The 19,953-nt window shown below is 47.2% G+C and overlaps 1 protein-coding gene across 2 annotated transcripts in view; it reads right to left on the bottom strand.

Moving 5' to 3' along the window:
* Positions 1-11,189: 11,189 nt before the first annotated feature.
* Aatf (apoptosis antagonizing transcription factor) overlaps positions 11,190-19,953 on the bottom strand; it is a 106,898-nt gene continuing 98,134 nt past the window's right edge. For both annotated transcript variants that reach the window (XM_076870225.1, XM_076870226.1), the window contains exon 12: positions 11,190-11,441. In XM_076870225.1, the coding sequence (XP_076726340.1) occupies positions 11,378-11,441 (64 nt within the window). In that variant the 3' untranslated portion in view covers positions 11,190-11,377. The remainder of the gene's footprint in view (positions 11,442-19,953) is intronic.

Below are 19,953 nucleotides of genomic sequence, written 5' to 3'. Positions count from 1 at the left end.
GAGGGATGAGAGAGATCAAAATAAAAATGGAAACAAACTATATCTTTATGGCTGTTGTGTTTTAGTCTTTTTTTCTCAATTTGGGCCATAAAATAGGTCAGCTCCATTACTGATCAGCCTTCCCACAAATATTTAAAACAAATTGAATTGCACACCCAATACCCATCACAATTACACCAGGCACAATAACTAAATTAGCAATTCAACAAAATAATTGGAAATGCGATTCTCTCTATTCCACCAGTCTCCCTCGAGGGTTTAGCCGATCTATGGGGGAAAACTCAGCTTTCCTAATTCTGCAGCTAATTAGAGACACACTTGTAAATGAAGTTGTTTGTCTTAAAGTTGAAATTCTCTTCTGGGGTTGGGGAGGAGGCAAGGAGAGATGAGAAGCCCTTTGCTCGGGAGCAAGTGTACAAACAGGTATAAAGAACGCGCGCCTGGGTTCTAATTAGCAGCCATATCCGCAATTAATAAAGCATCACTGTTTTATCATCACTTATTTGTAATGAACGACTTCAGAAGAGGCAGCCTGGCTCACATCCTTGTAAATAAAGAGACGCACACTTTGGGCGGCACTTGAGAGCAGTCCGTGTGAGCTGCGGGCACTGCTGTTTTCTTGGAGGAGACAGAACTGTGAGGACCACAGGAGTGGGCAGTGACAGAGACGAGGCCACGTCTGGGCCTGACTTTGGACCAGAGAACAAGAGTTTGCCCTAAAGACAGGCACCCAAAGGCTCCCTGCCAGACAGACCCGCCAGCCTGTGGCCCTCAGAGACCAAACCAGGGGCCTCTGGCTCCTGGGGGCTGGAGCTGGCCCACTTGCTCAGGCCACGCAGAGAAGCAATCCTGAGGTTTCAATTAGGCCGTCCTTGGCCTCTTTTTGTTCCTCCAGGAAGGAAAATCTTGGTTTAATTATATAACCGAGAACTAGGGCTTCTATTCGTCCCCTCACCCTCCTCCTTGAAGATTGGGATGTGACCTTAAAACATAAACTCTCCACAGGACTCCAAAGGATTGAGGCCTCCAAACATGGGGGACTTGCCCACCAGACCAGCCCCCCTGCCCAGCCCGGCGGGCGTCCCCTTTCCTCCCCGTGCTCCCGCAGGGAACAAAGCCCTGACCTCCTTAGCAAGGTGAGCAGATGAAAGCGTGGCCCACAGCCTGGGAGCCTCCAATTCCAAGATCCTCAGGGAACATCACAGCACCTGGGTGGGGGGCCGGGCGAGGAGGCTGCTAACACACTGATAAGTGGATTCAAAAGCACCTGCCCCTTTCTGCTTATCTCTTCAAACAATATGAACTTGGAGTTATCACATTTAGAGTGTTCCCTATTAGCCTTACATTTAGCTCTTCAAACCAAGTGCAGAGCTACAACTTTAAAGGACACAAGAGTCAAACTGGAAAACAATTTCACGCCACCAGGGAGTCAGTTCCCAGCCTAATCCCTCAGGAGAAGGTCAGGGCTCCTTCACTTACCCCAGGCCTTGGGGCTGAGAAGCCGGTGGGGACAAGTTACATGCAGGTCCATCTCGGTCAAAAGCAGAGCCTGCTGGGACAGCACAGGAGCGCAACAGCAGGGACCTGCAGCCCAGGGGCAGCTGGAGTCCTACTCCCCCATCTGTTGATGGTTTACCCTGGTTTTGACTGTGACGTTCACTCTGCCTTGCAGAAGGTTAGGCAGTAGCCAGATGGAGCTGAACTGTCCAGCACCGTAGCTACTAGCCACTGCAAGGGCCTGAAAGCCCCACCTGGCTACTGACTGCCATATGGGGTAGCCCAGAACGACAGGATCACAATCCCAGCATCCTGGAAAGTTCCCTGGGAGAGCTCTGGTCTGGATGTCCTTATGCCCCTCATGTTAGAAGAAGTGCCTCCCGGCCTCCCCTGGTCTCCCCCAGGACAAAGGAAGGTGACTGGCCACACGGGCAAAGGAACCAAGACTTAGAGCTGCACTCTTCATGGAAAGACGGAAACTAGAGCAGCAGGCTAATTGCTTCGTGCTGGGTACCAGGACAGCGACATGCTAATGCATCTGGCATTCCTGGAGGCTGGTCTCTCAGAGCCAGAGCTGAAAGCCCAGGACGGGTGCCCAGAGCACCAGGGCCGCTGCTGTCCTGCCAGGCCGAGCTCTTGCCTTGGGGAACCAGAACCTTGCGAAGGTTATGCCACATCTGAAAACAGGTTTAGAACTGGGCTTCCAGAGTCAGGCACCGGGGCTCACTCCTATAATCCCAATGACTCTGGAGGCTGAGGCAGAAGGACCTGGTCAAGTTCAAGGTCAGCCTCAGCAACATAGAAAGACCCAAAATAAAAATAGGAACTGTAGCTCAGTAGTAGAGGACTTGCCTTGCATGCGAGGTGTCCTGGGCTCAGTTCCCAGCCCTGCGAAACAAGAACAGCAACAAAATCACACAGTCCCCGGGAGTAGCAGTAGGACTAACAGGGGCAACTCCAATGGCTTCGGGGAGACCCAGGTTAGAGTACACAGGAACCTGCAGAGGAGGAGGAGGGCAGCAGCAGCCATCCTAGAGACTGGGTCACCTGCCCAACAGTCCTGCGCTAGGCCTCAGCCTGCGCCTGTCAAGTAGCAGGGGTAAGTAACAGGCAAATAGTTCACACCTGGGCTAAACTCAAGTCTCAGAAGCTGCCTTTGCCTAGAAATAGCTGTTGAGGAGGGGTAACCCCCAAACTGGGTTAGCTCAGTTCCTAAAGAGGACCCTAAGGTGACACCCTAGCAGGTTTATTGTCTCTACTTCTCTGCCTTTCATTCACTCCTGTCCTCTACCCAGATGTCTCGAGGCCTGTCCAGGACTAGCAGAACCTGGCCCTGGATCACACGGCACCTACCTAACTTGGGAAAGGCAAATCGCAAAGAGAAGCAGCTGCGGCTCTGCTGCGGGCCTGCGGGGGCAGGGGGTGTGACACTCGTTTCCAATCCCGTCATAAAGAGGGTGGAAGGCCGCAGCTTTCTGTGTCACTGTCCCATTGTCTGCTGGGGACCTTACATTCTTCTCCTATCCTATCAGTGATTGGGATGGGCTTTCTTGTTTTCCTCCCACATTCTTTTAAATTTTCTTTCCTGAGAATTCAGTGTCCTTGACCTCAGCAAGTGAACTCCGAGGACCCCGAACCAGGGGAATAAACCCAGGCAACTCCGCAGGAATGTAAATGCCGCTGAGGCAGTGACCCGCTGGGAAGCCCCACGCACCCGCGAGGAAGGCAAAGGAAATCCACAGACACCTGGGCGCAGGGGCCAGGTCAGGGCCGCGGCGGGCGGGCGCGGGGCCAGGAGCCGCCGGACACGTTGACCTGTGCGCATGTGCCGCGGCCCGGACCCGCGCCGAGGGGACAATGAGTTAATGGACTCGGCGGATCAGTGGCAATTATTTTTGGAATGTGAGGGAGAAAGAGGAAGTAAGACGAGGCAGAGAAGGAGGAGGGAGGTTTAGAAACAAACGTCCCGGCTCACGGGGACCAGCTCCGTTGAATTCCGGCAGCACCCCACCCCACCCCCACCCCGGGCGTGCGACAGCAGAGGCACCGACCGAGACGCGGGAAAGAGGCTCATGGTTTGGGATGAGGCTGGACCAGTCTCCCAGGCTGAGCCTGGCCCAGGGGTGACACCGATCTTGGCATCAACGTTCCACATACAGAGTGACTGCTCCGTCCTGGGGAACAGCACCAAGGCCCATAAGGAGCGTCACATTCGGCTTAATCCCGAGCCCCGCTCAGCTTCCTCTGCGTGAAACGGCCACAGGAAGGGCAGCAGCGTCGGGGAGGGCCAGCGGGCGTGTGACCCGGGAGCCTCCACCTCGAAAAGGAAACTTCTTTTTGTACCTTTCGGTGATTCTGCTTTAATTGACCTTTCTCTCCATTGACACAGAGGAGTTGTCCACACCCGCGGGGCCTCGTGAGGTGCTTCTGTGCACGGGTGCGGTGCCTGTGGAACTTTCAAATCGGGGAACAACTCTCTTCTCAAACGTGCCTCATTTCTTTGTGGTGAAAACATTCAAAATCCTTGTGGCTTTTTGCCATCCACAGTGCCCTCCCGTCATCACCAGTGACCCTCCAGAGCAAGAGCACACGGGAGTTTCTTGCTCCTGTGACTTGGCATCTGTTGCTGGAACCTCTCTCTGTCCCTCCTTCCCCCCTCCCCTTCCAGCCTCTTCAGCCAGCTTCTGTCCCCAGCTTCCATGGGGTCCGCTTTGACAGATTCCCTGAGAGAGGTCACGTGGTCCTTGTGTTTCTGTGTCTGGCTAATTTTACTTAACACAATGGCCTTCAGCTTCATCCATGTTGTCACAAGTGACAGGGTTTTGTCCTTTTTATGACTGAATAGTGTTCCACTGGACTCCAACACATTGTCCACCACTCTTCTGTTGATGGACCCTTACGTTTCCACAGTTAGCTGAGTAGAGCGGCGAGGAACCCGGAGGGCAGCTGGCTTCCTGGATGCTGCTTTCCCCTCCTTTGGATGTACACCAGATGGGGGTTTTATTTTCCATTTTTAAAGGAAGCTCCATACTTTTCTACAGTGGCATCCTGATTTCATTCTCCCCAGCTAGAGGCCAGGGCTCCCTTTCTCCACATCCACACCAGCACTGTCACCTCTTTCTAACAGTTCTGCATGGAGGAGGCGGCATCTCATGGCGGTTTTGGTTTGCACTTCCCTGCTGAGTTGAGCATTATTCATGACTGTTGGCCATCTGCATGTTCTCCCTTGAGAAATGCCTGCTGAGGTCTACTGCCTTCATTTTGCCTGTGTGTGTTGTGGATTGAACCCAGGGCCTCAGACATGCTAAGCCCTTGCTCTACCACAGAGCTACACACACCCATTTTTCAATCGGATCATAATTATTGCTATTAAGTGCCTTATGTATTCTAGATATTGAGCCCTGGTGGCATGTGTTGGTTTGTTCCCCCAGTCCCAGCTACTTGGGAGGAAGGAGATCACTTGGGCCCAGGAGTTAAGACCATGGTGAAACCCCATCTCAAAACCAACCAAACCAACCCCTCCAGGTTGTCTCTTCACCCTGTTGTTTCCTTTGCTGTGCAGAAGCTTTTCAGTTTAATCCATTTGTCTACTTTTGCTTTTGCTTCCTTACTTTGGGGGTCTCACCACACGCTCCTGCCCCGTTCCAGCATCCTGCAGGGTCCCCCTGTGTATCCTGGGAGGGAAGTCGTTTTTCTAAACTGGGGATGCCAGTCTGCTAGGCCGGTGGCTACTCGCTTTCCCAGGGACCTCTACTGACACGTAGGCCTTCCAAATGATGTTCAATAATGGATCCCGGATGGTGTCCTTGACAGAAATGTCTATACACCAAATGCAAAGCACAGAACCACCCAGAGGAACTCTTAAGTCCTCTGGGATGAGGAAAACCTGCCTGGGAATCCCCAGGACGGAGGTGTTAAAACCAGAGAATGGAAAGGAAAGCAAATTATAGGCGATCTAGCAGCCGGAAGTCTGGGGGCCGGGGACGGGGATGATGGTGTCACTTTCCATTTATCCACCTTCTCTCAGTGGAGCATCTCAAAGCTCAGCACAGGCAGCTCTTTAATCCTCCCACAGGAGGATGCTGATTTGAAGGGTTCCCTGGGGAGCAAGAAATAAACCCTTGGATCAAAACCCAGACCCGTCTCCTCTCTGCTTCCTGACAACCTCGGTTGCAGAGCCGCCTGCCCAGGCAAATGCAGAGGAGAACCAGAACAAGCGCGATGATATGGGCCTTAGGAATATTGAGACTCGGGCAGGGGCTGTAGCTCAGTGGTGGAGCACTTGCCTAGCACATGTGGAGCACTGGGTTCAACCCCAGCACCACATGAAAATAAAGAAATAAAGATATTATGTCCGTGTACAACTAAAAACATTTATTTTATTTTTATTAAAAAAAAATTTTTAGTTGTAGTTGGACACAGTATCTTTATTTTATTGATTTATATGTGGTGCTGAAGATCGAACCCAGGGCTGCGCACATGCTAGGTGAGCGCTCTACCACTGAGCCACAACCCTAGCCCACAACTAAAAATATATTTTTTAAAAAGAATATATATGGGGCTGGGGCTGGGGCTGGGGCTGAGCAGTAGAGTGCTTGCCTAGCACGTGCGGGGCCCTGGGTTCGATCCTCAGCACCACATATAAATCAATAAAATAAAGATATTGTGTCCAACTACAACTAAAAAATAAATGTTAAAAAAAATATCTAAACGCTTTCACTTGGTTCACTTGACTCCTAAAATATACCAAGAAAACCAAAAGTTCCCCCCCACCCAAAAGTCAGGCACTGTAGTGCACACCTATAATCCCAGCTACTTGGGAGGTTAAGGCAAAGGATCCCAAGTTTAAGGCCAGTCCCATCTCAAAATTAAAAAAAAAAAAAATTAAAAAAAGGGCTGGAAACATATTCATGGTAGAGCACCCCTGGGTTCAATCCCCAGTGGTATATGTACACACCCACCAAATTTCAACAAATGCAATAAATAAGCTTTAATGCACAAATGTTTCCTTGTAGCATTAATGATAACAGCAAAAATCTGAAAATAATTCAAATGTTCAGCAACAGGGGAATTTGGTTAAACATTGGTGATATGTCCTCTGAGTGGAATTATTAGCAATTGCAAGATGGTGTCTGTACACAGTGTATCTGGTATGTCTGCCTCGTGGTTTGTCTTTCACTGTGCTACTGATATTAAACCATAGAGTGCCATGTCCATTGGCAGCACCCATGTGCCATGTGTGTGACGGGAGTGAGAGTGGGAGGGGCAGGCATGGCTGCAAGGGTATTTTGTTTTTATGATTTCTTAGTTTTCGCAGTGCTGGGACTGACCCCAGGGCCTTTTGCATGCTAAACATGGAGCCCCAGACATGTGTTATTCTGTTTTTATTGTTTCTAAAAGGGTAGTTCAAATTTTTCAAAAAAGCCAAAAGTGAAAACCAAGTTTGGGGGCTGGGAGTTACAGTGGGGGGGGTGGAGTGCATGCCAGCATGCAAGGCCCTGGGTTCAGTCCCAGCCTTCAAAACCACCCATAACCATCAACGAGCCCCCCAGCCTCTACCTAACTGCTCCCCGTCTTCTCCCCACGGGACTCACCAGGACTGTCTGCTCTGATGGTACCTATACCTGGCAGAGGATGGTGAAGCACTAAAAGGAGAATAATAAGTGGTCGTTTCAGGGTGGTGGGATTATTTTTGTTTTTTTTCCACCTGTCTGTGATTTTTAAGGTAAAAATAAAGTAAGACAAGAAGCCAGCCTTTCTGCCTCGCCTGTGTCGCATGGCGCATCCTTCAGCTGGGTCCCCGACTCGGCTGAGGGTAGCCCCTGTCCCTGTAGATCTTAGAGGCCTGTGGTTTGAGCAGGGTGTGTGAAGCAGTCAGCTGGGCAAAAATAAAATCAGCAAACTCCACACAAAAGAGAGGAATGCTTCAGTCAACACTGAAAAAAGGCTCAGGATTGAAACTCTTGATAACTGTTCTCAACTCATTTAAAAATCAGCATTAGCTACCAAAATGTAAAGTATTAGTTTTATTAAAATGCAAATCAATCAACTAATCTGTCTTTCTAGTAACAGTTGAATTGCAGTATCCGTGTCAATTAAAATAGTTTCCAATTTATTCTTGGCTGGAAGGAGGGTGGCCCTCTGCATTTTAAAATGCAAGCTCCCTTCAGTGAAAGCCTGTCAGTTCTTCTTTTTCATCTCTCCTGTTTTTAACTCATTTTAATTAAACTTGCTGGACTTCACATATTTTGAAGTACCTGTTCAAGCCTTTCCCCCATCAGATGGAGAGCGACTTCTGTCTTTTGGAAATGTGGGTGTGCATCAGGCTCCCAGAAAGTTCCACGTGAAGAGTTACTTGCTGGCTGTTTTGTGTGTGTCCCAACATCCTTAGGCTAAGTGACAGGACTGGATGTTCCGTGTTTTAAAGAGTGATCGTTTTGAAAGGGGTGAATGTGGGGACTCTCCTATTTCTGTCGATTGATCTTTGGGGTAAACGGGGACAAAATGAAGATGAAGCATTTCCCTGATAGTCCAAGAGGTGGCTGCTGAGACAGAGGGACAAACCACCTGCACAGTGGGCCAAAAAGAAGGCGGAGAAACTCTCCTCCCTCCAATATGCCCTATCCTGAGCTCAGCTAACTGCGACGTAGATTCCCTTCAAGATTCACTGTTTGGAGTTGTCTTCGAGCATCGAGCAGCAGTCCCTGCCCACCACTGCAATGACAGGTGGGATTCCGGTGCCCAAAAATCTGTTGCTGCATTTGAAATTTTAAAACAATATCAAAGCCTGACTTTACACAACTACACTCCGTCGCCTGACTTCAATACCTCTCTAAACCCATAGTCTTAAATGAAAAACTGGGGCAAAGGACCTGTGCTGTGAGGTGGTCAGTGCCACGCGCGGGTCCACCCAGGCGCACATTACTTACGCAAAATGATCTTCATTGCATACTGACCACAGCAGGCCAATAAATCCCCTTTATGGGGATTTAATTTCCAGCTTTTGACCTTTGGATGAAAAACAAGTGAATCATCTCCTCCTGCTAGATTTACACCACAGCTAATCTCAATAAAGTGATTTAGGAATGGGTAGAATGGGAAAGGACCCTGGAAAAAATCTTTGTAAGTGAAAAGACAAAACAAAAGTCAGAGCAACAAATTCGCACATATCCAAGTTCCAAAGTCTCATGGGCAAAGCTTATGATTTGGGGGGGATTCCCTGTTCTAAGAGTCCTAATAAACCAGCATACACACACCCATGTAGCATTCTGCCCCAGAATTCTTTCTTTTGTGAAGTTCTTTAAAAATGAATATATATTTTTTCAGTTTGAGATCAAACCCCGGGCCTCATGAACACTAGGCAAGTGCTTTACTCCTGAGCCCCATTCCCATTCCAAAATTAATCTTATTATCATTTTGCAGTTCTAGTGATTGACTCGGGGCTTCGCACATGCTAGTCAAGTGCTCTGCCAATGAGCTGCATCCCCAGTACTTTTTATTGTTTTGAGACAGGTTCTTGCTAAATTGCCCAAGCAGGCTGACCTCCAATTTTTTTTTTTTTTTTTTTGTGGTGCTGGGGATTGAACCCAGGGGCCTTCTGCATGCAAGGCAAGCACTCTACCAATTGAGCTATATCCCCAGCCCTGACCTCCAATTTTTGATCCTCCTGCCTCAGCCTCCCAAGTGGTTGGGATTATAGGCGCACACCACCATTACCCAGCACCAAAATTAATATTGTTCTTAACTGAAAAATCCTAATTGTATACATTGAGTAAAATGTGATATTTAATGCAGGTATACAATGAGGGATGACTGAACCAAGCTATTTGACAAATCTACCACTTGCCTTGCTTATCATTTCTTTGTGGTGAGAAGCTTGAAATTTACTTATTTTGAAATATGGCATATGTTATTAATGACCACAGTCACTCTGCTGTGTGATAGATCTCAAAAATCATTCCATCTGACGCTTTGTACCCTTTGACCAATAATCTCCCCAGTCTGTCCTCCAGCCGCCCCCCACTCCCCAGCCTCTGGTGACCAACATTCTACTCTTTACTTCTGAGTTCATCTTTTTTAGATTCCACATGAAGTCATGTGGTATGTCTTTCTGTGCCCAGCTTATTCAGCTTGGTACAATATCCTCCAGGTTCATCTATGTTGTCACAAATGACAGAATTTCCTTCTTTTTAAAAGCTGAATAGTATTGCATTGTGTATATAGGCCCCATTGTATTTATCCAACCATCCACAGGAAATTCAAACAACTCAACAGCAAGAAGACAAATAACCCTTTTTAAAAAATGGACAAAGGACATGAACAGAAATTTTTCAGAAGAAGATATACGAAACTCTAACAGACTCATTAAGAAATGCTCAGCGATACTAATCCTTAGGGAAATGCAAATTAAAACCACACTGAGAAGTGAGAACCAGCCTGGCACAGTGCAATTCCAGCTGCTCCCGAAGCTGAGGCAGGAGGATCTCAAATTTGAAGCTACCCTGGGTGAGTTAGTGAGGCCCTAAGTTCAGTGATAGGATGCCCTGCTTCAGTCGGCAATTCAGGGGGAAGAAAAGAAAAATGACCCAGACATGTGACATATGTTGTCATGAAACAAATGAGGCACATGGCCATCCTGGCCCTCCAGAAGTGAATAATCTGATGGGGAAAATAAGACTTCATACTGGCAGACAGACAGGAAAGACTGGGGACATTGAAAGGATAATAGGAGGCAAGTAGAAAACGCAAATAAATCAAAGAGACACAACAAGACGAAAAGTAGAGACTAAAATGATGCAGGGCTCAGGGTGCAGGTCAGCAGGGGTGGGGTGGGGAGGAGGAGGCACTTCCTGATCTGCCTAAGGTCCTGGGTGCTACCCTAGAACTGGAAAAGCCCAAAACCCACAAAACCATATTGAAATATCACCCCATACCTGTTAATTTGCTGTTATCAAGAAGATGAAAGATAACAAGTGTTGGCAAAAATGGGGAGAAAAGGGAGCCCTTCCACTGTTTTGATGGGCATGTAAATTAGCATAGCCATTATGGGGACAGAAGAAGTCTCAAGAAACTTAAATAGGGCTGGGGTACAGCTCAGTAGTGGAGTGCATGCTCAGCATGTGGAGGCTCTGCATCTGAGCCCAGCACCACACACACACAAACACACCCCTCACCAAAGCCCAGGAAAAAACAGACCTCCTATGACTAGCAAGCCCACTTCTGGGTATAGACTCAAAAGACATTTTGAAGGGAGCCAGGTGTGATGGCGCATGCCTGTGATCCCAGCTGTTCAGGACGCATAGGCAGGTGGTTTGGGAGTTTAGAACAGGCCAGCAGCTATGAAGCCCTGTCTCAAAATAAAAAATGAGAACAGAGAATACAGCTCGGCGATTGCCTAGCATGCACCAAGGTCCTGGGTTCAATCCCTAGTACTGCAAAAGAAGAAAAAAAAAGTTGAAAGGACATCTGCATGTCCATGCTCACCACAGCATTACTCACAACAGCCCCAAACCAGAAACCACCTAAGGGTCCATTAGGACGAATGGGCTTATATTGTAAGAGGGGGCCGGGCCGTTTAACTAGGAAAAAATAAAACCCCTCCCAACAAAGGAGTCTTCCTGCTACAGACCTAAATCACACTTACTGTGTGCTGCTTAAGAAATCACACGTGGCATCAGCAGTGACAATAGTCTTTATTTATGATGGTTAAAGGACATGGGGAGGTGCCCTTGCAGGCACTGGGCACACGTTCCGGGCAGAGCACCTTCCCAGGGATTCCCTGGCCGCTCAGCCCCAAGGAATCACAGCTGCCTCCTGGGTGAGCAGGCGGCAGGACTGGCGGGGTGCAGGGAGGCCCAGGGCAAAGGAGACAGCGACGACGTCAATCCCCAAGGCCGGCGCCAGGAGGGTTGAGCTGGCCAAAAAGAGATCGATACAACTCTGTCCTAGAAGACAAACAAAACAAATTGGTTAACACACCAGTTAACTTCTCAAGGTTAAAAGAAACTAAGAAGCTGGGAAATACTCTCATCTGCTCCTTCCATTGAAAACACAGCCATGTAATTAAAAAATGCACCTCACAGCTCTTATTCACAAATACAACGAGAGGAAGAAATCCAGACGCAGCCAATCAAATAGTAAAATATGTAAACAGTCCAGTGTGCCTGGATACCCTGTCTCTAGGGAATGAGTTTTCTCTAAGTCTGCCCTTTACAGACAGGCTCTTCAAGTAAGAAAACAAGATTGAATATTTTAATAGGATGTATGAGACGGCCACACCATGAGGAGGATTCAATCAGACATGGGATGTAGGGGGATATAATTTAGTTTTCATACATTTTCTTGGACTTGGCAGTACTTGAAAAACAATGAAAATGACCCAGCAACAAGATTCCAATTACTATCACATGTGCAGTAGTTCAGGCGTAGACCCAAGACCTTCCCCACCCCCCAGCAGCTTCTCTAGTCTCAATCTAATAAATAATTTGATTGGCTAAATTTATTTCAAAAGTTGGGTTTTGACATTTTAAAAACTCCTAAGATGTCAGTCTTGGGTTCCTGAAAATACAATCAATTACCACACCAACCTCTGTCTCTGTTACTAAGTGCAACACATACACATCTGGCCAAAGCCATCTGCCAAGGACTGGTAAATCAAGAGTGTGTGTGGAGGGACCCTGCCCACTGCAGGATGGACGCTGCAGGGCCCTCTCCCCTGTGCATACCATGCAGCTCTCCCTGCAGTCAGGAGGGGCCTTGAGGCTCCAAGCAAGTGGGACCCATGTAATTAAGAGGGCCCCGGGGACACAGCCAACTGAGGCAGGCACGCAGCTGACCAGGGAGTCAGCAGCCCGGTAAGAGGCCATGGCAGCTCTAATATTTTCAGATCTGACTAAAAATACTGTCTGCCATCTTGTCAAGAAATAGGCTTTTAAAAGTGCTGAGAGCTATCACTGGCAAACCTGACTTTACAAACAAAAACCTCCATCGTTCAACAGCTCTTTTTTCACAAGAATTCAACCCAAAAATTCATTAGTCTTTTTTTAAAGTTACCCCGTTTTTAGTGACCGAGAGGAACAGAAGCACCATAATCAGGACACGGGAGATGGGAATGGCATACCAAAGCCTTAAAAAAGTGAAAACCTTAAAGAAGAAAACAGAAATCTAAACTAGCCTTTCATGTTGGGGAGCGCGTGGGTTAGAAAACAGGGGGTCCCAGTTTTACTGCAGCCATTTTACGGCGAGTATTTGCTGCCACCCTTTCCCGAACCGCCAACCAGCCTCACGGCCTGCAGACAAAGAGCAGGCTCACCCTGAGCTCCAGCCTCTTTTGTTCCCTGCCACACACATCTGTCTGCCTCGCTCTCCACAGCCCAGACAGCCCCACAAAGGTGAAGAGCGGCCTCAGCCCCAATGCAAATGAGCGCAGGCAGCTCCCCTGCCGGCCGCCAGCTCCATCACAGGAGAGCAGCGAGGCCCTGCCGGCCTCACTTCATCACGCTCGGGGCCTGCCTATTTGCCAATAAAACAAGTCTCACTAGCCATTTCAACAAGGAAAAAATTAAACGGCATGAAGGGGAGAGCCATGACAGAAAGGACAGTATGACTTTAAGAGGACACGGGCTGATGAGAGGGAGAAGCGGAGGCGCAGTGCTATTTAGCCTTCAAGCCACCCCCTTTCCAGCCTCGCCTTGCTTGCCTGCACCAGACCCCATCATTACCCCCAGCAAATGCTTCCACTCTGCGCCGCAATAGCAGTGCAACGCCAGGGCCGAAGGCAGCAGTTACTGTCCGCAGCGGGGTTCACGTGTCAGGAGCAGAGAGTGAAATGCTGAACCCATGTTTTGATGGAACATCATTTCACACTCAGGTGCGCAAAGCTGACAAACATATGCAGCTGCTCGTGGCAGAGCAACCTGGGAAGCTGAGTGGTCTGGGTTCTTAAAATATTTTGAGAGAGAGAGATGGAGAATACAAATAAGGGATCATTCCAATCTAAACACCCTCAAGCAATTTCACTTGGGCCCACTACCCACCAGCCAGAGGCCACGTGCACCTGCAAAGCACCCAAGCCCTGCTGCCCTCCAGGCCCCCACTATTTCAGATCATGCCATCCCTCACCAAGAGCAATGCGATGGCCTCCTGCTGCCTTTGGTGCTTCCGGTTCCTCCCTCGGCCCCAGCTCTAGAGGCAGACCAAGCAAGCCCTCCTTGGGGACCAGGAGCAGCTCCAGATAAGGACCTGCCTAGACTCCAGCTGCTGACTCAGCCCAGCCCTTCTCAGCACATCCAAGGTTCGAGACCTTGCATTCCTAGGTGGTCATGCACGCTGGGAGGACAGAGCTCAAGAGTCCAAAAACAATTTTTACAAAACTTCTCACCCCTCACACATTCTAAGTTGCTATATGAAATTTTTCACAGCAAATTTACATAGTCACAAAGGATATATTATGAGAAAGCTGTAATTATTAACTTTTAAAAGTCATGACCCTTTTGTAATGCTCCCAATGGAACCTCAATGCCACAGTGACTGGATACCCATTATCATTTATTTAAATAACACATAATCAAACTCTCTAACTTAGAAATTTTACAGCATCTTTTTTTCAAAAACAGGTTGACATTTCCACTTGACTTTTCCCTATAGATTTTTGTTGTAATATAATTGTTCTTTCGTTGATTACCCTATTATACTTTTTGGCCACAAAAATAAGTAAATGGAAAACATCTGAAATTTTCAAAATTTAAAATGAAAATATTTTAATTTCTTGAGACAAGTCTTCAAGTAATTGAAATTCTGTTCTGGATTGGTTTATCCTTATAATTATTATTAGGATACAATCTCTATATATTAACAATACAAACAGTATATTATAATTTTAGTGAAAATTTAATATAAATGTATAAAGTGTTACTGGAATCACATCTCTTAATGGATATGAATGAAGCTTTCCCTGTTGAGTGTTCATGGATCTATGGGTGAATATCATCTATCATTAGAATGAAAAAGGGCTCAGCATCAACCGTAGTCTTATTTTTTGTAGATGTGTGTCCTGAGAAATCCTGTCATATGAACAAGCAGAAAAGAATGGGATTTTTTTTTCTTTTTAATTTTTAATGTACTGAGGATTGAACCCAGGAGTACTCTACCACTGAGTTATATCCCCGGCCCTTTTTATATTATTTTGAGACAGGGTCTCACTAAGTTGCCCAGGTCACCCTTGAACTTGGGCTCCTCCTGCCTTAGTCTCCATGTAGTTGGGATTACAGGCATGCCACTGTGCCCAGATAGGAATGGGAGTTTTGTCACCAAAATGTCCCTTGATTCTTCTCATCTCATTCTTTCTGAATTATATGGGGGGAAAATAATCACATAGTGACCCATCACTAAAAATCACGTTGTTTTTTTTTTTTTGTTTGTTTGTTTTTTTTTTTTTTTGTGGTGCTGGGATTGAGCCTAAATCCTTATGCATGCTGGGCAAGCACTCTACCACTGCGCCACATCCCCAGTTCCAAAAATTAAAATCTATCAACTGACAACTCAACTCACATTCTCCTATAGTTTGGTTGAAAATAAAGACCTGGAAGCCATCTGACCCACACAGTATTTTCAGTTCAGTCCTTGGGCTTTCTCAATTCCTAGACCATAGGTCCAAATGGGCCTGTGCCTGAGGCCCTGGAACTTTCCTAGTCCAGGGCGAGGACCAGGGCACTCTAGAGATGGGCACACAGCAAGCTTTGCACTAGCTGAAGGGCAACTGTAGAAGGCTGAGCAGAGGGAGGCCTGTACCTCTGGCACAAGCGTGTTCTACTTTGGAAACTGACTCCATCAAAGTCTGTACCTATCTTCAGTTTGGAAAGTCTTCACACACCAAGTAAGACTGAGGTGTAGAGAGCCCAGGAGCGCCCCCAAACCCAGACAGGTGCTAGGTCTAGCATCAGTGCAGAGGGAAAGATCAAAACATCTGAAAAGAAAGAAAGCACATCCAAATCCCTCACACCTTCCCAAGGAAAACAAAACTAGAAACCAGGCAAGCAAAAGCTGGAGATGAGGAGGCAAATGGCTTCTACTGCAGCACTTCTTCCCTAACCAGGATTTGGCTGTGCAGAGGGCCAGACTATCAATCCTTCAGGTTAACCTTGTCTTCCTCTGATTCTCCAGGGTAAGTGTCGAGTTTAATACTTGAGGTTCCCTTAAGGCTATGCATAATGAACTTGGTTTTCTTTAAAAAATAATTCCTGCTCCCCATCACATTAAGAATCAAGATCTGAATCACTGATCTGAAGTACCTTTCCTGATTTGTCTCCCCTCCTCCTCCACACTGTGGGTCTCAATGGCCAGTGGGAATGTCCACTGTAGAAAATGTATTAATGTTAGTATCATGTAGGAGAATAAGCGACAGAGTAATTAACAGGACTTGGACCTAAGGTAGAAGGTCGATAGCCAGGGCTCTTCCTTGAATTAAAATTTAACTTACCCTTTATTGCAACCTACAAAAGCAAGTAATGAGCACTAACATTTTTATTTCTTTTAAACTGTCATTTAGGCTGTAGAGGGGATAATTACCTATCTCTAGTGTAGTAAGGTTTTATAACCCTTAGTGAGGCATTTTCTAATTTAATATTTTTACTATATTATCATAAAACCTGTTTCTGGAAAAAAATGATCATGGATTAGCAGCCATTTTCCATAAAGACGGAATGTGTGTGTGTGTGTGTGTGTGTGTGTGTGTGTGTGCTGGAATCCAGCTTTTTATTGTATGATTCTTCCAAGGAGACTGAAGTAGGCAACGACTTGCGAGCTGTGAACTGCTGTCATTCAAGGGGTGGGTGGGGCTTTAAGTGAAATGGGGGTGCACATGTATAACAATGCAGCCCCAGACAGATGTGAGGACACATGTGTGCCCTCAGTTCCCCCCGTATGCTTCTCTCAGGACTGCAACACAGAGCGTGGTCTTTCATGATGGCATTTGGGCAAACAGTACAAAGGAGAGTATTAAACCTGCAAATGGTCTGTGCGGGGCATTCAGTTTGCTAGGACGGTAGCTTGCAGCACGGGCACTCTGTAGGCATCTGCTATCTGCTCTCAGAAAGACCTTGCTCCTCCTCCTGCCGACAAGCCTCCAACCAAGCCACCTCCAAGTCGCCGCACCCCACTCCTGAGGCAGGTGGACAGCGCAAAGAAAATGGCCATTCCACTACTCCTGGGGGTGGCCCATAGAGCGCCCCCCCAGTATATCACAGTCTCCCAGGAAGTATTTCATGCCAATCCTCCAAACATACCAGTGAAGACAGTGATGATGCTTTCCTGATTTAAATTATATACATAATTTGCCCTTGCTTAATTCAAAATTGTTAATTTGTTGCTTCATGAGAAAAGGCGTAGTCCTTAATATATGCATTATTATACACGTGCACCCCCATTTCACTTAAAGCCCCACTCACCACTAGAATGACAGCAGTCCATAGCTCGCAAGATGGTGCCTACCTCAGTCACCCAGCACACTTGGCCCTTCTTCCCTTCTCATAGTCCCCTCTCCTGCACACCGCAGGGCCTTGCCCTGAAGTGGCGCAGCATTTGTTTTCCATTTAACTCAATCCCTGCACAGATACCTCGAGGAATCAAGGAAAATGACAAAGCACACGGAGGGAAAGTCAGACTAATTCTGACTTTCTACCAGAGCTCCCTGCCAATTCCACCTGGGCTCACGTCAAACCCAAATTTCATGAGAAGGGTCAGCATGGACAAGCCTGGTGCAGAGATTCCCACGTGTGCGCCTCCACACTGACAGAGGAGCATGGCCACTGACGACAGATGTGTGCTTTCAAAAATCATTGTGATGATACTGATGTCACCCTTTTTCAAATGTTTGTGTTTTGAAAACGACTGACTTAGTGCTGCGTAAGTTCATAAACATGTACTAGAAACATACTAGATGTTTATGATTCCTGGTCTCAAAATACAACACACAGGTGTGATAAATTAATAAAAAATATTTGAATGTCTACTTGAACTTTGTTAGCTGCTGTGCAGGATTACAAAGAACAACAGATCAGCAGAAGCTGGGTTGGGAAGGTGACCATCTGCAGTAAATTGTCTGGGATACTCAGTTCTACCAGGAGAGATACACTGGACCCAACTCCGCTATGTGACTTGTCCCATGGCCGTATTCCCTGGAACCAGGAGGGGAGCAAGGCTGACTGCTATAAGCTGTGGCAGCTCCTCAGCTAGCCGGTGTATTCCTCTATCTAAACCTGTCCTTTCTTGGCTCACCAGCTGTATTTCCCTCCATCACTCTCGTGTAGTCTTCCAACCAGCCTGACCAAGTCCTGCAGCTTGCTGAAGGGCCACAGAAAGGTCCGGGAACCTCCGAGCCAGTCCTCACACTGACAGCACTGTCTAGACAGTGCCGTGGGTAGAGAGGACCCCACCTCCTCCACATTGGCATTTTCAGTTTTTGCGGGTTGAGCAGTACTAGGGATTCAAGCCAGGACTTTGTGTGGGGCAGGCCAGCACTTTCCCGGCACCTCCAGCTCAGCCCTTCTTCCTATATTCTAAACAAACCCTTCTCTCTGCTTCACAGATCTCTAGTCCCTTCTGTTCTGTCTACCAATATGCCCAGGCATTCCACATGCCTACAGAAAAAGGTGTCCCTCCAATTATTACTTGGCATATGTTAATGGCATCAAACAAAGGGATCCTCTTCCAGTTAAACACGTGCCTCCATTCAAATTGTCAGAAACCAAAGTGGGCCAGAGGGCAAAGGCTATCCACTGTTCCATTTTCCTCTTAGAGATGCCTAAAAGCCCTGGGACAATAGCTTTCTTTTGTTATATACTCAATCAAATGGGAAAAGCAAGTTTAGAAACAATCACCTAAAACAAAGCAAATCACTTTTATGTGGCACACCCTCGCGGCATGTACCAAATGTGCAGGGGCTGCAATCTGGAGCCAGAGTGGCTCTTGATTCTGGCTCAGGTTCTTACCATACCCATGAGCTGAGGTGAATTACTCAGCCCCCTGAAACTTAGCTTCCTCTTCAGTAAGATGGTGACATACTCTCGTTAAAGATACTGTTTTCAGAGTACTAAGCAAAGTCCCTGTTACATAAACTGCACCATCATTTGATGATGAAAAATGGAACAAGGCACAGCAGCCCCGAGGTGCTACAGAGGGCCATCTGAAGGCCTGTGGCCAGCTTCCCAACAACACAAGAGACTGAAACAGCACCTTCCTCTACCTTTCATTTCTTCTGCTTCTCTGATCCAAATCCTACTGAGTATCAGTGGCTTTAAGTGAGAGAAAGGTAAGTGAAAATGTCTCTATTGGCTCACGATGGGAACATATCAATCCAAATGGCACGCAGGTGCCATGTGCACATCCCAGGAATGGGACCAGGGGCAGGTGACACATCAGAACTCAGTTCTCAAGACTGGATATTGTAGGGAAGGAAGTCCAAGTGCAGACCCTGACACAGCTCTTATAAAGAGCATCACCTGCCCAGAATGCCACACAGGACATCAGAGCAGAAAAGCCTAGGAACCGAATGCAGCCAAAGAAAGGTCAGAACTTTACCCTCCTTCCATGTTCCCCAACAACAAAACACAGGCTTATTGTTGTTGTTATTACTATTTGTACTGGGGATTGAGTCCAGAGCCTCACACATGCTAGGTAAATGCTCTGCCACAGAGCTTCACCCCCCCCCGCCAGTCCTTTAAAAATTTTTATTTACTTATTTTGTATTTTATTTTGGGTACTAGGGATTGCACCCAGGAGCACTTTGCCATGGACCTACATCCCCAGTCCTTTTTTTTTTTAAGAGAGAGTGAGAGAGGGGGGCAGAGAAGAATTTTAATATTTATTTTTTATTTATCGGTAGACACAACATCCTTGCTTGTATGTGGTGCTGAGGATCGAATCCAGGCCGCACGCATGCCAGGCGAGCGCGCTACCGCTTGAGCCGCATCTCTAGCCCCCCAGTCCTTTTTATTTTGAGACAGGGTGTCGCTAAGTTGCAGAGGCTGGCCTCAAACTTATGATCTCCTGCCTCAGCGTCCCAAGCAGCTGGGGTTACATGCATGTGCCACCACGTGTGACCGGATCTCAGGTTTCTTTCCTAAACTCACATATCCCAGATCAAAACAAACCAAACCAAACAAAAAACACCCCATACCCACAAAATGCACAGAACAAGAAAGTAAAAGAAAGCCATCTTCTCTCACCTGAGACCTATTTCTTAACATGATCAAGTTATCAAAGCAACAGTAGTGACTCAAGAGAATCCCCTCCTGTATCACTACCTACCTAAATCTGGATACAAGGCAAATCATCTTGGATCAGACACCAGCTGAACACCAGATTGGACTGTCCAAGACAGTCAGACTGCAGCTGCCAGAATCTGCCACAAGGTGGCAGTATATGACTCATTTCTAAGGGGACCAGGTGCCGAGGAGACTG

This window comes from Callospermophilus lateralis, chromosome 11 (genome assembly GCF_048772815.1).
Source record: "Callospermophilus lateralis isolate mCalLat2 chromosome 11, mCalLat2.hap1, whole genome shotgun sequence".
Lineage (NCBI taxonomy): Eukaryota > Metazoa > Chordata > Mammalia > Rodentia > Sciuridae > Callospermophilus > Callospermophilus lateralis.
Note: the sequence above shows the minus strand (reverse complement) of the source record. Positions and strands in the feature narration are given on the sequence as shown.